Below are 18657 nucleotides of genomic sequence, written 5' to 3'. Positions count from 1 at the left end.
AGGGTATCTACAAATTCAAACACTCACTGCTCCACTGTTCGTCAGATCAGTTCAATACACTGTCTGAGTAAAATTGTCTTTTACCTTAAGTTCCTTTTCTATAGGTTGACGCAGTTCAGTGATTCTGGCCTCAACACACTCTGAAAACTGCTTATAGTAATTGTGTAGGTTCCACAGGATGCTGCACAGGACATCTGGAAGGGACAAACAATAACAARCTTCTTTCAAAACAGGATATTCTTCAGTATCAACAACAGAAATACAACCAGTCTGCTTGTGGTCATAAAGCTTAGCTGTATCAAGGGACGGGGCAAACAAACCAATAGTATTCTTGAAGGAAACAGTGAAAGCAGCAATATAAGCTTAGATGGCACTTATGAGCTCTTAATGATGTGCTTGTAAAGTCTGGAATGTCTGATGGCCAGGTCTTGTAAAGAAGACTTAACACATGTAATGGCAATGACTTACCCTTTCTTGCTACCTGAGGCATCAGCAGGACATGGCAGTGGAAAACCAGCAGTGCCTGAAGCCGTGCCTGAAACTCTCCCAGCGTAGATCCTTCAATGAAAGCCTGTAGTGTGCTGACCAGCATTTTTAGACTCATCTGCTCAGCTTCTGAACATTTCACCAAAAATTTAAAAGGAAAGAAGGGAGGAAAAAACAAAACAAAACTCCACATGAAAACTGTTGACTGTTATAACCTTTATAAACTTCCAGCTCAATATGACGTCTCTATTAAGCAAGGTTCAAAAGAAACTAAGAAACTTCCTATAGAAAGAAGAAGGGGGAATTCTAATTTTAAAATAAGGAGTAAAGACAGCAAACAACATACTGAGAAAAAGAAGAGAGGACGAGAGGCAGTAACAAGATGCTGCCTGAGGCCAGCTACATGCACAACTTGACAGTGCATCAAGCATTCAAGAATATTTGCTATTTTCTATGAGTGAATGGCTTTTTCAGCCATGATGAGCACAAATTATTCACTGCCAGTTGCTTAATTCCTCATAATCATTCAGGAAGAAATAGATCTTGGAAGAATCTGGTAGGGAAGATAGTGTCTTTAGAGCTTACCTATAGGAGGAAGACATGCTCCTCTACTTGGAGATGTAAAAAACCCCCAAGAATCAGAGGCTTGACAAGTTAAGTACATTCAATTATTATTCATGAGATTGGAAGAGCTCTGCCTCCTCCCAGAGGACCATTTTTTCATCTCTACAATTTTACAAAATTTTGGGGGCCAGGTATGGAGAACATTTTTTTTTCCCCCCTTAAAACTGTAACTTGAACAGCTGCAGACAGATTTGCTAGGCAAGGTAGATACCAAAAACATACGTACTGTAAGGATTGTTTATGCCTTATTCAGAATGCTGAAAACAGTTCAGCTAGGATGTGAACTCTGCTGCATGCAATAAGAAAAAGGTAAGGTGCCTTTTCCAGCTGTAGACAGAGGCTTCCTCCCTTTCAAATCTCAGTTTAAAATATGTATCTATGCGCATGAGGCACAGTAACCAGTTCTTCCTTTCAGGTGCCTTTTACAGGCATCTTCCTTTCTTTACACTACCTACAATGTTAGCCCTAGGAGACAAATATATGGTTTCAGAAATAAATACCAAATAAAGTACACACTCTCTAGAAGATCTTATACTATCATGGAATTTATCATAGGGCTTTCACAAAAGGGACAAGAACTACACCTGTAAATGTATCCTTTAACTCCAGCATTTTTAAGTGCTTAACCGTGCATCCTTAGAAATTGCTGGAACTGTATCACAGGTTTATAGGAGGACAATACTTACCTTCTTCRTTTCCCTCTGTTTGTTCTTGCACATACTTCTCAATCATCTGATAGATTGAGAACCAGTGCTTTGTGGATTTCTCTACATGCTGCTTCCTAATATTGTCCAGACTTACTGACCAGCAACTGGAAGCAAGGCAGGGACAAAAAAACAAACAAAACAAACAGAAATCAAAATTGTTGGCAGTTTGGGCTTGAAAACAACACCAACTTTATTCTCAGTTTCTACTGAACTGAAAGAAAATTTTGCAGGATGAAACCATGTATACATATGCTTAATATACACAATCAACTATTGAAGATCACCGCTTTGCCACTATCATATATAGGGGAAGAAATACACAAACTAGGGGCTGTCAAACAAAACCAGAGAGAGACAAGTTTAAAGCAAGCAAAAACAGTCTCTTTTCACAAAATGTGAGGTTCTCCTTTCACAAAATGTGAGGTAGACTTGTGGAATTCCTGATCAAGGTATACTGTGGATATGAATATTTTACATGGTCTTGACAGGAGACCGGGCAACCATTTTTAAGGGAAATCTAATGGGGGTTATTAAACAGACAAACCACTACAGGCTTACAAAACCCCAAGATGAAAACAGGAGAAGGCTGGGAAAATATTAGGGTGAAGTACTGTAGCCATTTGTCCTGCTTCTACTCCTTCTGAGGCATCCACATATGGTCACCAGGAAAGACAATMCTAGAATGGGCATGCTTATTCTGAGCGGGTGCAGGTATTCCTTTAGGTTTGGGTTTTTTTTTTTCCTCCCTTCTCCCCCCTCTGCCCCCCCCCCCCCACCAGGATAGGTATCCACACAAAGGAAACATTTTCCACAATTAAGGCAATACAGGCAAAAAAGGCGTTGGAATGCGTCTCTGTACGGAAACAGAAGCCTACTGCTATTTCTTAGATACTGTAGGGAAGGACAGTTCTTACTTCAACTCCAGTCTGTGCCACTGGATAATCAGCTGTGTGACCAAATCAAGATGTTTCTTCAAGGACAAAGCTCGACTAGCGTTTTCCTCCCAGGCCTGGCGGGGGGGGGGTGGAAAAAAAAAGTTCTCCCTTATAAAGAAATTAATCTTTACATGACAAGACTCATTTAGGTCTCTGGAGCATTTTCCTATTACTTAAACTTACAGCATGAAGCAAGTTCACTTCCTCAGATCCTTGCACACAGACATCTTTCAGTTGTTTTTAATCATGGTACCAATACAAATAAGGAAGCATAGAAGAGAAACTAAAACAGTTTCCCTTAGCCCTCTTCATACCTGTGCCTTCGCAAGAAGAATTTCTAAGCCATTCAGGAACTTCGAGAGAGGACTAGAGAGTGGAAAACTCCAGATTCTGTCCATCACAACTAACAGCTACAGAATGAAAAATAAAAATGCAAAAGTTAAGATTATTTAGATTCATATATAACCTTCCTCTGCAAGATTTTTTTTTTTTTTTTAACAGCTTCCTGGTTTTAGCATTTAGCTCAACTAGGAGTTCAGTAAAGGCCAGTGCTCTGGACCAAAGAGCACAAACAACCTAATGCTGAGTTCCAGCTGATTCTGGGTTTATGCATTAGTCTAAGAAATACAGAGCAGGAGAGTTCAACTAAGTGGTACCAAAGACATCCACTTTTAAAGCACCATCAAAAACAAACAAATAAAAAAAAAAAAACCATCGCATTCTGGAAAAAAAAGGAGCCCACACAGGAAAAGACCTCAAGAATCTTTAAGGTATGGCAGATTGACTGAAGCGATAAGATCAGAGTAGTCAACGAATATCATTTAGCATTTCATAACTAAATCAAACTGCTGATAATACCTAATATATCTGAAGAAGTAGGCATCACTTCAAAACATCTGTGTAATTAATACACAGATTTATGTCTCAGTGAATATATGCATGCATGTGTGCATGTATTTATACATACATTTACACACATACACACAACTCTAAAATACTTGCTTGCACACAACTGTTTTCTCCCAAACATTTGTTGAGATATCTTTACCTGCAGAAGTACTGGATGCTCAGGCCATTCCTGCAGTAACCTGTTTACTTCTTTAGCAAAATTATCRAGTACAGGTTGGCACTGACGGACTTGCTGAATATTAGGATGCTGGTAAAAGTCATATGGGCCATCTTGCTGTAGCACAAGATCTGAAGTCAGTTCCTCAAAAAAGGTATTGTGAAGAAGAGTGCTAACTAGCAGTTGGCTTCCCAGAAGACTATCATTCATTTCAGCACCTAAGAAGCCAAAAACGACAGACATGCTATTCATTCTTTTTTAGTTGAATAGGAAAAGTTCATTTTTTCCTGCATCCTGCTAGCATTATCCCAAACCTTATCATGGTGTGTATTATGAAGATATAAGAATATGCCACACACAGCAATGAGATAGAAGCAATGAGTATAGAAGAAGAGGCATACTTAAGCTTTACATCCTCTATTTTACCAACTTTTTGTACAAAAAATAAAATCAGGATCCAACTGTGGTTCCTCTATGCATAAATTCACATCAAGGAGATTTACTACAAAAGCATTACCAAGGTTCTGTGAAAAAGTAATCCAACATAAAAAAAAATATATCGCATACATTACACCTGGAGTATGGACACACAAATAAGTTACGGTAGAAACAGCAGGCCTGGCACATTATACACTCCTTCTTAACTGCCTACACACACATTTACTAGATTAGAGCTGAAATACTGCTCTGCTTTGAGAAACGATGAAAAATATTAATCCGGAGATCTCGCACATTATTATGGTTTTCACACCAAATGTGCCAAAGTTTAATGTAAAAACAAAGTGCCTGTTATTTTTTAAAAACTATAGAAGCTCCATTAAAATTAATTTCTTTATGAACCTAATTGAAAATTTTATCTCTGGGAAACTTCTGCAAATCCATTGTCTCCAACAGGATTATGCAGATGAAAATGTTCAAAATTTTGGATGAGGAAGCAGATTCAGTTTACTCTTAAACTATGTTGGTTAAGTATTAAAAATTGAATAAAAATAAAATAACCCTTAAAGACCAAAACATCCCAAGAGAATTCTGAACATGGAACAAGTTCTTTGGAAAACAACAGCAGTGTTTTTGTACATTTCCTCCATAGCATATAAACATTTAATGACTTGCAGTACAATTAATTTGGAACTAATCATCACAAAGCTAGAACTAAACATCTGAAATGTTAGCAACCTTACCAATTAAAGGATAGAAGTGTGACACCAGACATGCACCAGTCTGATAGCAGGAAAGAAATGTACTCAAATAATGTTTAGCTTGATGTGAAGGCAGACTCTGTTGATACCACAGGGATCGTGCAAAGTTTAAGCACAACTGTTGATGAACCATCATTACTGTTTGCATAGAGCTCTTGGACAGAAGAGCTCTATCAACTTCCAGCTGGTCTTCCAACTCATCTACAGTTTCCATTTTTTCTTCTAAACTTGCCTGAGCTGTGATATCTTCAAAGTCCTACAAATCACATTATAAACAACAGTCAATTATAACTCCTTTCTTTAATGCCTTTTGGTGGTGGGACACATGTGGGGAGGAGGTGGGTATTGAGACAATGTGCTAATGATTTGGAATTGCCTCTATATAAACACACTACCCACCTCACAGTTTAGATGTCAATCTGAAACAGAATATAAGTGAATGGAACAATTATGTTAAGGGCATAACCACAGCAGGCAAGAGAGTGCAGTACAGAGAGCCCTGTGCTGCTGCCCACTAAACCTCTTCCAGAACAGGCAGCAGCACAGTCATAGCTGCTGATAAACAGCCTTAACGCTGTTCGACTGCTTCCAGATCTTTACTATTACATCTCTACCTCCCCACAACCCACGGATCCACAGAAGCAGCTCATGGATTTCTATACTGCACGTCACTGCTTGGGGAAGATATGTAGTAACGCAGGCCAGTTAAACATGAAATTTGGCATCTCGAGCCATTTATTCAGTTAAGGAGAGTAGTGCTCTTTACAGATAATACAACCTCAGCAGACCTTACTTGCTAAATGAATCAAACTTCAGAATTCTACCATAAATAACTAATGACATCGTCATTCAGTTACGTAACTTAGGGTTACACAGCAAAACCACAGTAGAATTTAAATCCAGAAGTTAAATCCAAAACTTTCGACAGCCAGAAGGGAAAATGAACAAGAAGGAACTATCATTCCAACACATGGCTAATACCCTTTTATATCAAGATCTACCCTACATTTTCCTTTTGGCTGAAGAAAAAAAAAAGTTTCATCTATCATTATGTTTTATTTATAACGTGTATTCTCAGGAGCTATTTTACGCATAATCTTTGTGTTTCTTTGCAGAGTACTATTGTTACCTTTTCATGAAGAGGAAATCTCCTCCTAAATTCTTTTTCTTCCTCCTCTTCTTCACTCTGTCCTTTTCCATGGCTTTTACTCCTGTATCTGTACAGACTGTTTTCCATTGCCTCCCGCTCTTGAGCACGGCGTTCCTGTTCATCCCATTCATTTATAATTGCCTGAGGAAACACAAAGCAGCATACTTTTACACAAATTAATACTTAAAATCACATTATACCTCATCGCTGTGACAGCATCTATCTTGTTTGGCTTTTTTTTCTTTTTAATCCCTGCTTTGGGTCTGCAACAGTAAAAATCAAAGCCATTTAACTTGAATGAAGATTAAGTTGCCCCTGCAACAAACCAACGAGGAAAGAGCATAGGCAACAGTATGCAATAGAGAATCCTGCTCCAAGTTCTAGTCCTCTTTCTTAACTCTTTTATAGAGAAACTCACTAGAAAGTTCTTAAAAAAAAAAAAAAATCTTTGACAACCATTAGAGGCTTTGATTTTATGCTTTGATAAATCTGAAGTAGTTAACATAATATGCTTAATAATCTTTTATTAAATCTGTGAGGGGAGTAACGGTGGGAGACAACTTTAAGAACTTTTTACTGATGTTTATCCAGGTAGTTCAGTTTAAGAATCCTACAAAAGCAATCAAAATGCTACTCTAATTATTTTCTGGCCATTACAGTTCAGATGTTACCTGACACAGATGCCTAAAAAGCTGCAGAGATTTCTGGTCCATCTCTCCTTTAGATAGTACATGGCATCGAAGATGCAACAAAGCATTCACTAGCAGCTGTTCCAGAGTTGGGCAAGGCTTCTGTAGTCCCTCAGATTCTCCTTCAGAGTGCTTCAGAGAAAACTTTTTAAGTCCATTAAGGACCTCAGCTGAATTCACTGAGCATAAAATTTCTGCATGAGCAAAATAAGTGGGGAAGGTGGGGCCAACAGAAGGAAATGCCAACAAAGAAGTGAGGAGGTTGGCAAGATCAGCAGGACAGACAAAACTGTTGAGCATTGCATAAGCTTCAGAAGCCACTAGTCTCATGCCATGTTGCAACTGTAAGATGGCAGTTTGCAGTGGAATGATGGCATCGGGGAATAGAGCATATTCCTCTGCCAAGTGTCTCCTAAACCGGTGGTGTGACTGCTGCCACGACGCTTCTTCATTTAACAGGTTTTGTATTGCCTGGAGTGACTTAGGTCTTTCCCCACGGAGGAACTGCAGAAGGCGAGCTAAAAGATCTTGGACTGCAGAAACCTGTGCAATACTGTTGATGTACTGATGAACTTCCTGGTATAAGCAGTCATAGGGTGGGGATGGAGGCCTGAATGCTTTTTTTCTGGAAAGATTGCTTATCTGCTCCTTCAACCTCTGCATTCTTTCAGGCAACAGTCTGTTAAGAAATAACATTGACCAGTTTAGAAGCATATTGTAATAAATGTAAGTATTTCATAGGCTACACAGTAACACAATGGAAGATACATCACCAGTATTTTCCCGATTTGTAAGAGACAGCAAATTAGGAAAAAAACAAAACAGAAAGGTGGCACCAGTATAGCATGCATACACCCTTCCCTCCCTCACTTCTCATTTTTTTTCCACACTTTTCCATTAAATGTCAATTACGCTTTTTTTGCTTGTGACCCGACAGCTCTATGAGCATTAATGGAAATGCAATATTACTGGAAACAATCAGGAATTCTGAACTGGCTTTCAATGACTATCTTTCTTTTTAAGCAATAGCACAGAACTACCAGACCAATCTACATGTATAATACTAATGAGACTGGAAACTTCCATTAATTGTGGAAAATTAAAAATAATACCCACTTCTTATCTCCATGCACAAGGAATACCTGAAAACCTGTACAAAATTCCCATTCATTTAAAATTTCTTACTCCAGTTCCTCAGATTAAAAACCAATACCTACAAATTCTAAGCATCAACAGTGTATTCCAATCAGTAAGATATTTAATTCGGTAACAGCACCATAGGCAAAAGCTGATGCTAAGTTACACACTTGCAGACTTCTACTAAATACAGATTGGTCTAAGAATTCAGTAATTTAGCACTGGTTTCTGCTGAGGCCTTTAAGAGTTACAATCATAGATAATCCATCTCATTTCAGTTTGTTAACAACCTTATCACAATTCAGTGGAAAGTACCAGAATTATGTTAGACGTGTGACTTTATTTTCACCTCTGAGCATAGCTTCAGTTTTATCAAGATAGGAGGTCCACATACACAGACATGGCTTTCAGGTGAAAAGCATTTACATACCCCCATTTTGTGGGCTTGTATCGTATCAGTCGGTGTATTTACAGCAGTAGAAAGTGTGTATGGACAATTCCTCAGTTACTGCAAGTAAACCTCTACAGAATAGCTTCTGTATTTTTCTTTATCATCTTTTTACCAGCAATTTACTACTTCCAAATCAACAAGCCTTAACTTATTTTGACAGATTAACATAAGCATTTGTAAGGCTATGGAGAAAATCCACCCTGAGCATCTGTCGATGTAATTTCCAATCTAAACAAAAAGAATCAAGTGCCTGGGATATTACCTGAGATGGGGATGAATGAAGTTGTTGATTGCTTCATCTTCAATACTTTTCCCTGTATGTAGCTGGGATGACAAATCGTTTGTTTTCCATTCACACTCCAGCTGATGCAACTAAAAAGGAAAGAATAAACCCTTCTCTGAAGTTCTGGTTTTGATAACCCAGCAGGTGCATCATCTTCATGGACATTAAAAGAAGTTATAACTGTATAGTTTAAAAATCATGCTTTAAATATCAAGTTTGTATCTTCACAGGATTTACCCAAGAATATCCAAAACAAACTCCATTTCACTGATGTTATATATAAGAGAGGTAGAAGCCAACCCAACTCCACACTCACCTCTTCTTTGGCATACTTGAGTTTGTATTCTCTTTTCACAGCTGGATCAAACCTAGTCTGTGGAAGCCACACCTGGATCTGCACCAAACCAATATTCACCCAGAGGCTTCCTCGCCAAGCTGTCTCTGGTAGCTCCTTAAGCCCTTCCCCAAAGAACTGCCGCAAGCAAGTGAGCAGGAGAAAAAGGACTTCTTTAGGAAGTAATTCCTGATCAGTGATGCTTCTAAGCATCTTGAGAAGGTAGTCGTATGCAACAGGATCCTTGAGTGAGAGTTTCTTGCAATACTCCAAAAATTTGTCTTGCAGATCTATTGGAACCAGATCTACTAGGGCAGAGAGTTGTCTACCCAGCATTATTCCTTGTAGTCTGGAATCTGTGTATCTGAAGGCACAGAAATGAAAAAAAGTTTACCTCTGGTAAACAAGCTTCTATAACATGCCTGGTTTAAATAGCATATATGTGGAAGGAAGGTCTTTATACCTAAATTCTGCTATTGAAGAGACAGCCAGGTTGGTCCACAATGCTGTGTTGACTTCATGAAGCTGTTGCGCTCTCTCCATCCATTCTCCCAGTGTCACATGGGATGATGACAGAACAGGAAGTCCACTCACATCCCACTGGCTTGTCTTGCTGCTGCTAGTTAGAATTTCAAAGAAGCACTTTGAGAAAACTGCTCGGGTCAAAATCCCTGGGCCCTAAATTAAGAGATTAAGAATTAGATTTTTCAGATGCAACTTGCACTGACTATGCTAGAGTTTTACTGTATGTTGAATTGTTTAGCAAAACAGTCTTCAGCCTAGCTACTTGATTAGGTCAGAATAGACAAACCTTCATAGGACAGTTCATATGGGATTTAGGAAAGTTCTTTTCCTCTGTTGTAGGTAGCGGTCTCCAGGTCAACCAATAGTCTGGATCTGTGGTGAAAGTACTGCTCCAAAAGGATGCTAGTGCAGCACTAACTAGTTGACATGACAGAACAGACACTTCTTCAGGGGATATCTAAGGAGACAGAAAAAAAACAAGAACCAGGGGGGTAATACATAGACAGCAAATGAGAATCAGCAGGAATAAAAGAGCATGATACTATTTTGCAATAGAGATAGTACAAGATTCCCCTTAAAGTCTTTTTCAATTTCACATAGCATTTGCTTGCATCTCTTCTCAACAAGAACACAAGTTCACTTCCTAATGCCTGCACTGGCTCACCTTCCTTCTCTGTCTGTGGAACAAGCAATGAGTTTACAGTGCAAGTTTTCAGCATACAGTCTCTATTCTGCAATTATGCAACCTCATATTATGCTAACAAGAATTTAAAATATACACAAAACCAAAAAAGACACTCCACATTCTGCTCAAAAGAAGCTGAGGAGAACTTGCTGGTTTATTGAACTTCATGGGAGCACAACTGCCACCATACCATAGCTAAATATTAACTGACCAGAATTTCTGATGCATTAAACTGCTCTAAAGGAAATACATCAAATAATCAAATAAAAACTGTACCAGTCTGTCTATTTTGCAACATAGACCTAAACAATTTAGAGACATAGGAACAGAGACAAATATTTTAAATTCTTCCRCATAAAATTATTTTGAATAAATAGATATAACCAAGCTGGTACCTGTCATTCAATCAATTTTCTGTTTTCTATTAATTCATGGATGGATGAATGGAACAACAATATCCAACTATGTTCATAAGTTTATACAGAACTATGTGATTTTAGACTTTTAAATGTTTAGCATTGTGKTTTTTTGCATGCTCATAGTTAATAACATTTTCCATTCTCATTAAAAAAAAAAAAGAATTGGAACAATAATTGTCAGGCATAGAAAGTCAGTACCTTACAGAAATATATGTATTTTGAAAACTCTGAAAAAATCTGCAAGAACTAAAGCTTATTCTTACTTCAGTAAGGTGTAACAAGTGCCATAGTCCAGACAGCTGGTGAGAAGCAGCCGGTGTTAATTTCAGGGCAAAAGCTATAAGCTGAGTTAGATCTGAACATATATGTAGTTCTTGACTGCAGTTCTCCCTGTAGCAGAAAAGAAAAATACAGTTTAAGTAATGCTTAAGCCAGACAACTACAATAAATCATTTGGATAATAAAACAAATTAAGAAGGACAGGAGAGTCACAAGAACAGTGAAGACTGGTTAGAAGGTTAAAATGACAATATTTTAAACACTGGAGAAGAAGAGGCACTCTAACAATACTCAAAAAACTTGCATCCTTCAAAGTTGGCAAAATCTAAATTCACAGCTGAAGGGTGAAGAAACAGAATCTTCTGTAGCTATAAGGTACATGTTCAAAAAAAACAGACAAAACATTCAGAGACAAATTGCCTTCCAGCTTTACAGTTCCTCTTGTGAAAATCAGAACTTTGCTGAATTTGAGAAGCTACATCAAGTGATTTTAAGAGTCTCATTGTATAAAAAAATTACTTTCACTGAAGTTTGTAAATGAACAGCTTTTTTCTTTAAGAAATAGCAGATCAGTCAAAAACACAGACACACTTGGCCCCTGGAAGCAACACCAGCACTTCTTAAATTAATAATGTTAATTTGAACTAGATGCATGTAGTTTACTTGGCTTTTTCTGTTACACACAAAAGGAAGCATGCATGCTAGGGTACTTTCTTCATCATCAGGTCTAATTCAGTCTTTCTGCAACAGCCCAGCAACATGGCCATAAACATCTTTATGTTAATTCCTAATATGAAGGACCGCTGTTTCATTAAAAGGAAAATATTACCAGTAAGACAAAAAAGGTTTTAGGCTTCCTTCAACTATAATCCATTCTACAGTTCAAGCTATTTCTGGAGTCTAGCATTTTTATTCCAAGGGGCTTGGACATCAACATTCCTATATTTGGATCAATAAAAATCAGTTTAATGGAAGAAAACTAAACAACTCTTTTGGTGAAACATTTTATAACTGCCCAAGTGCAATTCTGCATGCAGACAAGGAATGTTTGGGCAATTATATACATATATATGTGCGTGCATGCAAACACGTGTATATAGACACAAACACATATCCATACATATGTGCACACAGACATGCACATGACTTTACATAATTTTTAGCTAGGGACTCTGAATCTTGTGAAAGGAAGATGGGATTTCTCTTTTCAACCTTGTTACCTTCTTGCACAAGCCTTAGCCATATAATCTGCTGTCAGCTTGTACTGCCAGAGTGTGCCCAAGAATTCCATTGCCGGCCACAGCTGAACCCTACTGCAGAGCTGGATTAATAAGGCAGGGTCTAAAGGGTTGGAGATGGTATCTTGAGTAATCATTTCTTCTGAATGAGTATGTATAACTCCTTCTGCTGTCAGCTGTGAATGTATGGCTTTCAAAAAATTCTTTAGTTCACCTGTTTGACAGGATGCAAAAGGCACATAAATGCATGTACTATACTTTTTGTCAGCAAACATTTCACATCTGTTTCATTTTTATATGAAAAGGATGGAGACCACAGAAATCATCCTCTTCGGCTCTTCAAAGAAAGTTACCTACCCAGACTAACATCTTCTAAATGATTAGCTCTGAGTATCAGGCCCTCAGCTTGCAGCAATGCTTTCTTTATCTTCCATCCAGTGGCAGCGGTTTTCAGACAACACATTTTTTCCTGCCACCTACTGCTTCCAAAGGCCAGTCTTGGCTCCAAGATGTTGGCTCCAAGTGGTTTGCTGAGAACTTTTAACTGAGAAAAACATTCCACGCCCAGTTTATCCTGGAAACATGAAAAGGACATTTGAACAAGTGGCAAATTATTTCAATAGTGCTAACAACAAATGAAATCTGTGACTGCAGTCAAAACTTTCAGGGAAAATTTCAAATTCACATGCCCCACTAAAGTGTAGGCACGCATAAACCAATCTGCAATGACATTCACAACTTCACAACAATTCAATTTAGTCCTACTCAACACAGTAGGAAGACAGAAATTGAAATAACTGGCTGCAATTCCTCCATATTGAATTTTCTTCTTCTTCACAAGGGAGCTACACAGGTTATACAGACAAACAATAGATCAACATGACAACTTACCTAAACTAAGGGCAATAAATACATAAATAAATTCAAAATGACAGAAACAATATATTATCACTTAAAAAACCTGGCACTTCAGACCTGCAATGTAAATGCATTTGGATGCCTAGAAAAACCTCCCATAGTCCTCAGTAAGCACTGAATGTTTTGGAAAGTCTCATAAAGTTTTTTTAAAAAAAAAAAAAAAAAACAACAACAACAGCTGAACATCTTTAAGAGATCAGGCCTAGATGAGCAACCTACATGTCTACTTGTGACCTGCTTTTGAAAAAGGGACTTATGCTCTTCAGAAAGCTTTACTGTAAGATTTTTTTTATTGAATAAACCAACTGCTGAAATAACTTTAAGAAAAACTTGTCAAAGTTAAGAGGCCTAACCTTTAAAATCTACCTTGGTTTGGTAAGTCATAAAGCAACCTCATCCTACGTGGTGTAAAAGGAAGTACAGAGTCTATTCTACATACCCATATGTTCACTAAATAAACAAAYGGAATACTGATATTCACAAGTCCCCAGCACAGAACAAGTAGTAATATTTTTATACTTGTGCATCACTTGATATCAAGTAACTGCTATTTGTACTAATCATAATTAATAATAGAAATGCTATCTGGATAGCTGATGTATTTCACAAAAAAGATGTACATTAACATAGGCTGAAATTTCTTTTTTAATCAGTCTAACAAGTCCAGAAGGAATGTCTTTTTGCTAACCCAGACAGCAAGTGCTGCAAATCTTTAAGAATGTCTTAAGGTATATTTGGACAACACTGGAAGCACAAGTCTTTTGCAAACTGAGTAGCAATACCTTAAAAGGAAGCGGTCTTCCTAGAGACTTCTGTAGTATCTTCATACTGGCAGAAACACCGGCAGGATTGGCCAAGCAGTTCTGAATGTGCTGTGAAACAGACTGAATTTCTTTCGAAACCCTTGAGGGAGAGAAAGAGAAAGGGGGGAGGGGGGAGGGGAAGACAGTTAGCCCAAAAGTTTGAGGGGAAAAAAAAGGCAAAAAATTGCACCAGAAAGGAAAGTTCCTTCTCCTTCCATTAAAAAGGCAACCTAATTTTAAGGAAGAAACAATGGGTAAAGATTCTAGATGGAAAAATATGCCAAAGGGAAGCCCTACACTAAGAAATCCAGGTTTTAAAAACAATCAACTATTTAATACATTGTACTTGCAAAACTAATGAAATACAACTTGGACATTAAAGCAAATTACACTAATCAGCTAGAATGCTAATAAAAAGGTAACTTGTGCAACCATTTAACATAACCACAAATCAAAGCCACTTACTTGTGCTGTTCTGATCCAATAAGCATCTGAGGAATTCTGTCAATCAAATGTTTCATAACCCAGTGCCAATGCAGTGACAGAAGTGACAATCCCGGTGAATCCACTATCAGTGTGTCAGAGACTGCCCAGAACCGATCACGCCACAGCAAGCAATATAAAATCTAACAACAAGCCAAAAAGGTTACAGTTTTCCTATTGTTGAGCCCTGCATGTTGCATAATACTTTGTACTTCAAGCAAGAGGAAACACAACACTGTCAGTTCCATCAGCTTCAGAATCAGCAACGCTTTACACTCAGAGGTACACAACTAGCACTCAACTACATGTCCTCTAAAAATACTGGTTGGGTCTGGTGGCAGTGGAACCACACATGTCAAAAAAGTGAAATCCATGGACCCAGGCTACAATGTCATTGTTAAGTTTCAGCAAAGTGATCTTGATGGTCTGAGAAGGGAGAGGGAGAAATGAACTACCTCTGCAATCTGAATGTCACCTGTCCAGTTTTAAATGTTCACATCTGAGATGGATGTGGAAACTCCCTTTACCATTAGTGTAGAGAAGCAGGCACTTCTAAGACACAATTAAAACATCCTAAACAGGTAGAGAAGATTAGATGATAAAGCTCAGCAATGGACACCTATATCCCAGGTGCTTACATTTAGGTATGGTAATTCCCACCCAAAGGCTTACTCTACATTCCACAGAGAAGGAAGTAGGAATTAGCAAAAATAGGAGGTACAGCACAAATACAGCCACTGAAACAGAGTACCACACGATCATCTTCCTGGTGTCAAGCACATTCCGAATATTAACAGAAGCACTGCTGTTTATTTTATGGCCCCTGAAACTAGAAGAGTTCTGCAGACTAACTTCCAATAATCCCTGCAAATGTAATACGAAAAGTCTGCTCACATCGTGCGTGTCATCATCACTTAAGGCCACTTGAGTAGACTTCACCCAGTGAAGCATAAAGGCATCCCAAATTTCAAAGAAAGCAGCAAGGTTGACCACAATTGCATGAGGAAGGGAGTTGTAACTTCCTGGATCTGGAGTTTGGGGAGGAAGGAAAAAAGAAGGGAAAAGACTGAATATTCCAGCCATATATAATGACAATGAAAGGCTTCTTTCTGACCACTAGATCCTCTCAGTGGTTGGGGCAAAACTGAAAAGATCCAAGACTCAAAGTAACAAAATATTCCTTCACTATTTGCACAATTCTCTATGTATTTAATATAAAAAAGGGAAACATTGGACAGCTCCTTCTATGAACATACTAATTTCATCAGTAAGTTTTTTTCCCTTTGTCTTAAAAGTAAACATCCTACTTATATAATAAAACAACAGAAAGAACTAGAACAAAAGGATTTCTGAAGAACTTTGCTATTTTTATCAGCCAATGACAGAATGTAATTTCAGCTTCTCTCTACCATCTTCTGAAAGTTTAGATAATCACAAAGAAATGATATGCACACATGACCTAGTAGAGGCTGGATATACATGCTGTAGCATAAGATATATCTAATTTAGGAATAATATGTTATGTACCATTTTAGTCCTCATCTGACTGCTTTACATTCACACAATCTTCACACATTCAGGACACACAATGTCTAAAGCGGCAGATTTCATAACAGTGCAATTCAACCATATTTAAATTTGACGATAGCACTAACAGAAGCAGTGAGAATCAATCCCACCTTTATGGAAATCTAGAGACATTCTTAAGGCACTAGTTCTTGGCTTCTTGCTGGCAATCAAGTTCTTCTCAGTGTAGCTCCTTTTTTCTCGGTCAAGAAATAATACTGCTCTGAATTAAAAATAAATAATAAAGACATTAAAAATCCATCAGTTAACTTAAAACCTCTGCCTCATTGGAATGAGGAACTATGAAGTGACATGTGACATTCAGTGTATTAGAAAATAAGAATCAAGTGCAGCACAACTAAATGCCTGAATACAGTCTGCAGAAGTAAGTATCACAAAAGCAGATTCCTGACTTCAACAATCACAAAAAAGGGAGAAGTAGTGGGCTACTAAGCAGTGCAATACAACTGCTTGTGGGATATGTGAGCATTACCTGCATTTTACTTTAATTTCAGAATTCATGTGCCAGTACTTTTTCCTCTTATTTGGAAAAGCAGTCCAAATCCCTTCTTCCAAAACAGGACAACTATTTGAAGTTTGTTGTCAGTGCTTCCCCTCTGTTATGCTTTATCCCACAGTTCAGGTTAGTGCTGGAAGTACTCTAGCTTATGTGAAATGCCAGGAGCATCGTTTCCTATATTATTAATAAACTGATAGTTTTTAGTTTGCATCTACAGAAAGCAGAAGCAAAGAATTTAAGAATTTTTGTGTAAAACCTCTGTCTAGTATTTTAGATCACATCTAACAACATTTAAAAACATACTTGGCAGAAACCACAGCAATTTAAGCACCATTGATTACAGTCATAGGGCAGCCTTCACAAGCCACTTTTGGAACTTACCGGTTTGCTACAGACTTCAAAAGGATGAGAAGCTGATCTGTGTGTTCCGTTTCTGTGTCRAAGTTCATCGAATTTCTAATTATATCCAAAAACTGCATATTCCATCTTGGGTCCAGAGGCATCACATGTTCATCTGGGAAGGCAAAACATGACCAGACAGGACAGCAATGGAGACATCATTCAGTAAAAGACTTTCTCAATCCCCCCCAACTATGCAAGAACATTAGAGAAAGAGGGAGGAAGGAAGAGTCCTAAGCTCCCTCACTCCAGATATCCAAACAGAAGAGAAGTAAGTTGACTGCAGTTTAAATTAACAAGTGGTCAGGATACTCAAAAAGAGAGCCTGGAAACTCGAGTCCAATTCCTGTTCCTCCACAGGCCAGGCAAGAGATCTAGCACTGTCCAGAAAGGGTCTAGTCTCACCATATTTAGCTTTCATGCACCTAACAAGCTTAGAAAGGAAACAATGGGCCTGAGCTCCCTGTAAAACACAGGAGGAAAATTAAATGCCTCAGCACAGGTTTCAGATCAGTCAAAACAATAATTGCTGGGAGATACTGGGATGCTTAAACTATTCAGTCAGAAGTGCAGCAGAGAGATGCATCACTCTTCAGAACACAGCTTAACTCTGGGCTGTAGGAATACACCTGGGTCAGTTAGGCACAGGCTGGATTCACAGTCACAGCACTCATGTAGAGTCAAGCACTCTAATTTGCATAGGATGAATACATTCAATTGCCTCATTTCCATTTCCAGAAAGCAAGAATGCTTTCTTTGAACTAGGTGTAGTCAGAATACAGCCTTTATTTAGTTATGCACATTTCTCAAGAAGGGTTGCAGTGTGTTCAGAGAACACAAAACACTGAGGTCTTGCATCAAGTTCTTCAGAAGTACCTGTCATACTTGGCTGTAGCAACTTGATCATGTTACCAATTCCAGGTGAGAGGGGACTGGCATAGAAACTACCAAGGGCTACAGCACCCGCTTCCAACTGAATCTGCACTAGACCTGTAGGTGAAGGGGAGGGAAGGGGGGAAGAGAGCGTAAGTATACCAAAAAAACAAAACAGTGTTTAGTACAAATAAATAAAATTAACATAAACTGAGCTAGCACAAACAGCCTTAATCTCATCTGTGCATGCACCCCGGACACATTCTGGTTGCTCTTATTTTATATTAGCTCCAAGAGACCTTAAAAGCGGTCAAAATATCATGGCCAAAGAGAGAAATCCAGTAAAGAGTTCTAGGTAAACTGTCGATACTTCACATATGCCAACTATTAGGAACATGGCTTGCAAAAATCCATTAGAGTTTATACCTTCAACTCTTCCTCTTAGTATGTCTGGTTTTTTTAAATTTAGTTATATAGACACATCTGCCTGGAAATAGACAGCAAGATCAAGCGTGAGCAATCCCCTTCATTTGGTGATAAGACAGTCCGAGATCGCAAGGATAACTTCTCCACAAGTTTAATATGATTAATGTAATTAAGCAATGAAGACCGTATCTCAGTTGATATCCTGAATGTTCAGGCAACACAGCTTCAGTAAACTTCAGCTCTGCAATCCCCTGGTTTTCTAACTATTCATATTTTAGAATTAAATAAATGGAAGGCATTTTACTGTTTTTATTACTGCTACCAAAAAAAAATAACGATGAGAATGGCATATTTTCCTACATAAGCCAACAGGTATCTATAAAAATAACTACAATTCAGAAGCAGTACAAGTTATGTGCATGCTCAAATAAAAAATGGCAAAGTTTAGCTCAAAGTCATCTC

General features: G+C 38.1%; 1 protein-coding gene across 8 annotated transcripts in view; it reads right to left on the bottom strand.

The window, feature by feature from the left end:
- MDN1 (midasin AAA ATPase 1) overlaps nt 1–18657 on the bottom strand; it is a 109175-nt gene that overhangs the window by 32568 nt on the left and 57950 nt on the right. For all 8 annotated transcript variants that reach the window (XR_003252661.1, XR_003252663.1, XR_003252662.1 and 5 more), the window contains 22 exons: nt 17773–17886; nt 16879–17011; nt 16091–16200; nt 15306–15439; nt 14394–14554; nt 13908–14028; nt 12565–12781; nt 12190–12421; nt 10954–11080; nt 9873–10043; nt 9525–9739; nt 9044–9425; nt 8707–8816; nt 6839–7535; nt 6147–6308; nt 5000–5273; nt 3801–4036; nt 3067–3162; nt 2732–2826; nt 1797–1921; nt 469–615; nt 85–194 (listed from right to left, as the gene is read on the bottom strand). Coding sequence is in view for 5 of the 8 variants with exons in the window: in XM_026060800.1 (XP_025916585.1) it covers nt 85–194; nt 469–615; nt 1797–1921; nt 2732–2826; nt 3067–3162; nt 3801–4036; nt 5000–5273; nt 6147–6308; nt 6839–7535; nt 8707–8816; nt 9044–9425; nt 9525–9739; nt 9873–10043; nt 10954–11080; nt 12190–12421; nt 12565–12781; nt 13908–14028; nt 14394–14554; nt 15306–15439; nt 16091–16200; nt 16879–17011; nt 17773–17886 (4169 nt within the window). In the remaining 3 variants the exon portion in view is untranslated. The remainder of the gene's footprint in view (nt 1–84; nt 195–468; nt 616–1796; nt 1922–2731; nt 2827–3066; nt 3163–3800; nt 4037–4999; nt 5274–6146; nt 6309–6838; nt 7536–8706; nt 8817–9043; nt 9426–9524; nt 9740–9872; nt 10044–10953; nt 11081–12189; nt 12422–12564; nt 12782–13907; nt 14029–14393; nt 14555–15305; nt 15440–16090; nt 16201–16878; nt 17012–17772; nt 17887–18657) is intronic.

The sequence above is a fragment of the Apteryx rowi genome, unplaced genomic scaffold (genome assembly GCF_003343035.1).
Source record: "Apteryx rowi isolate R43461 unplaced genomic scaffold, aptRow1 scaffold_171, whole genome shotgun sequence".
Taxonomy (NCBI): Eukaryota; Metazoa; Chordata; class Aves; order Apterygiformes; family Apterygidae; genus Apteryx; species Apteryx rowi.
The sequence above is the reverse complement of the archived record's forward strand: the minus strand, read 5'-3'. Positions and strand labels throughout refer to the sequence as shown.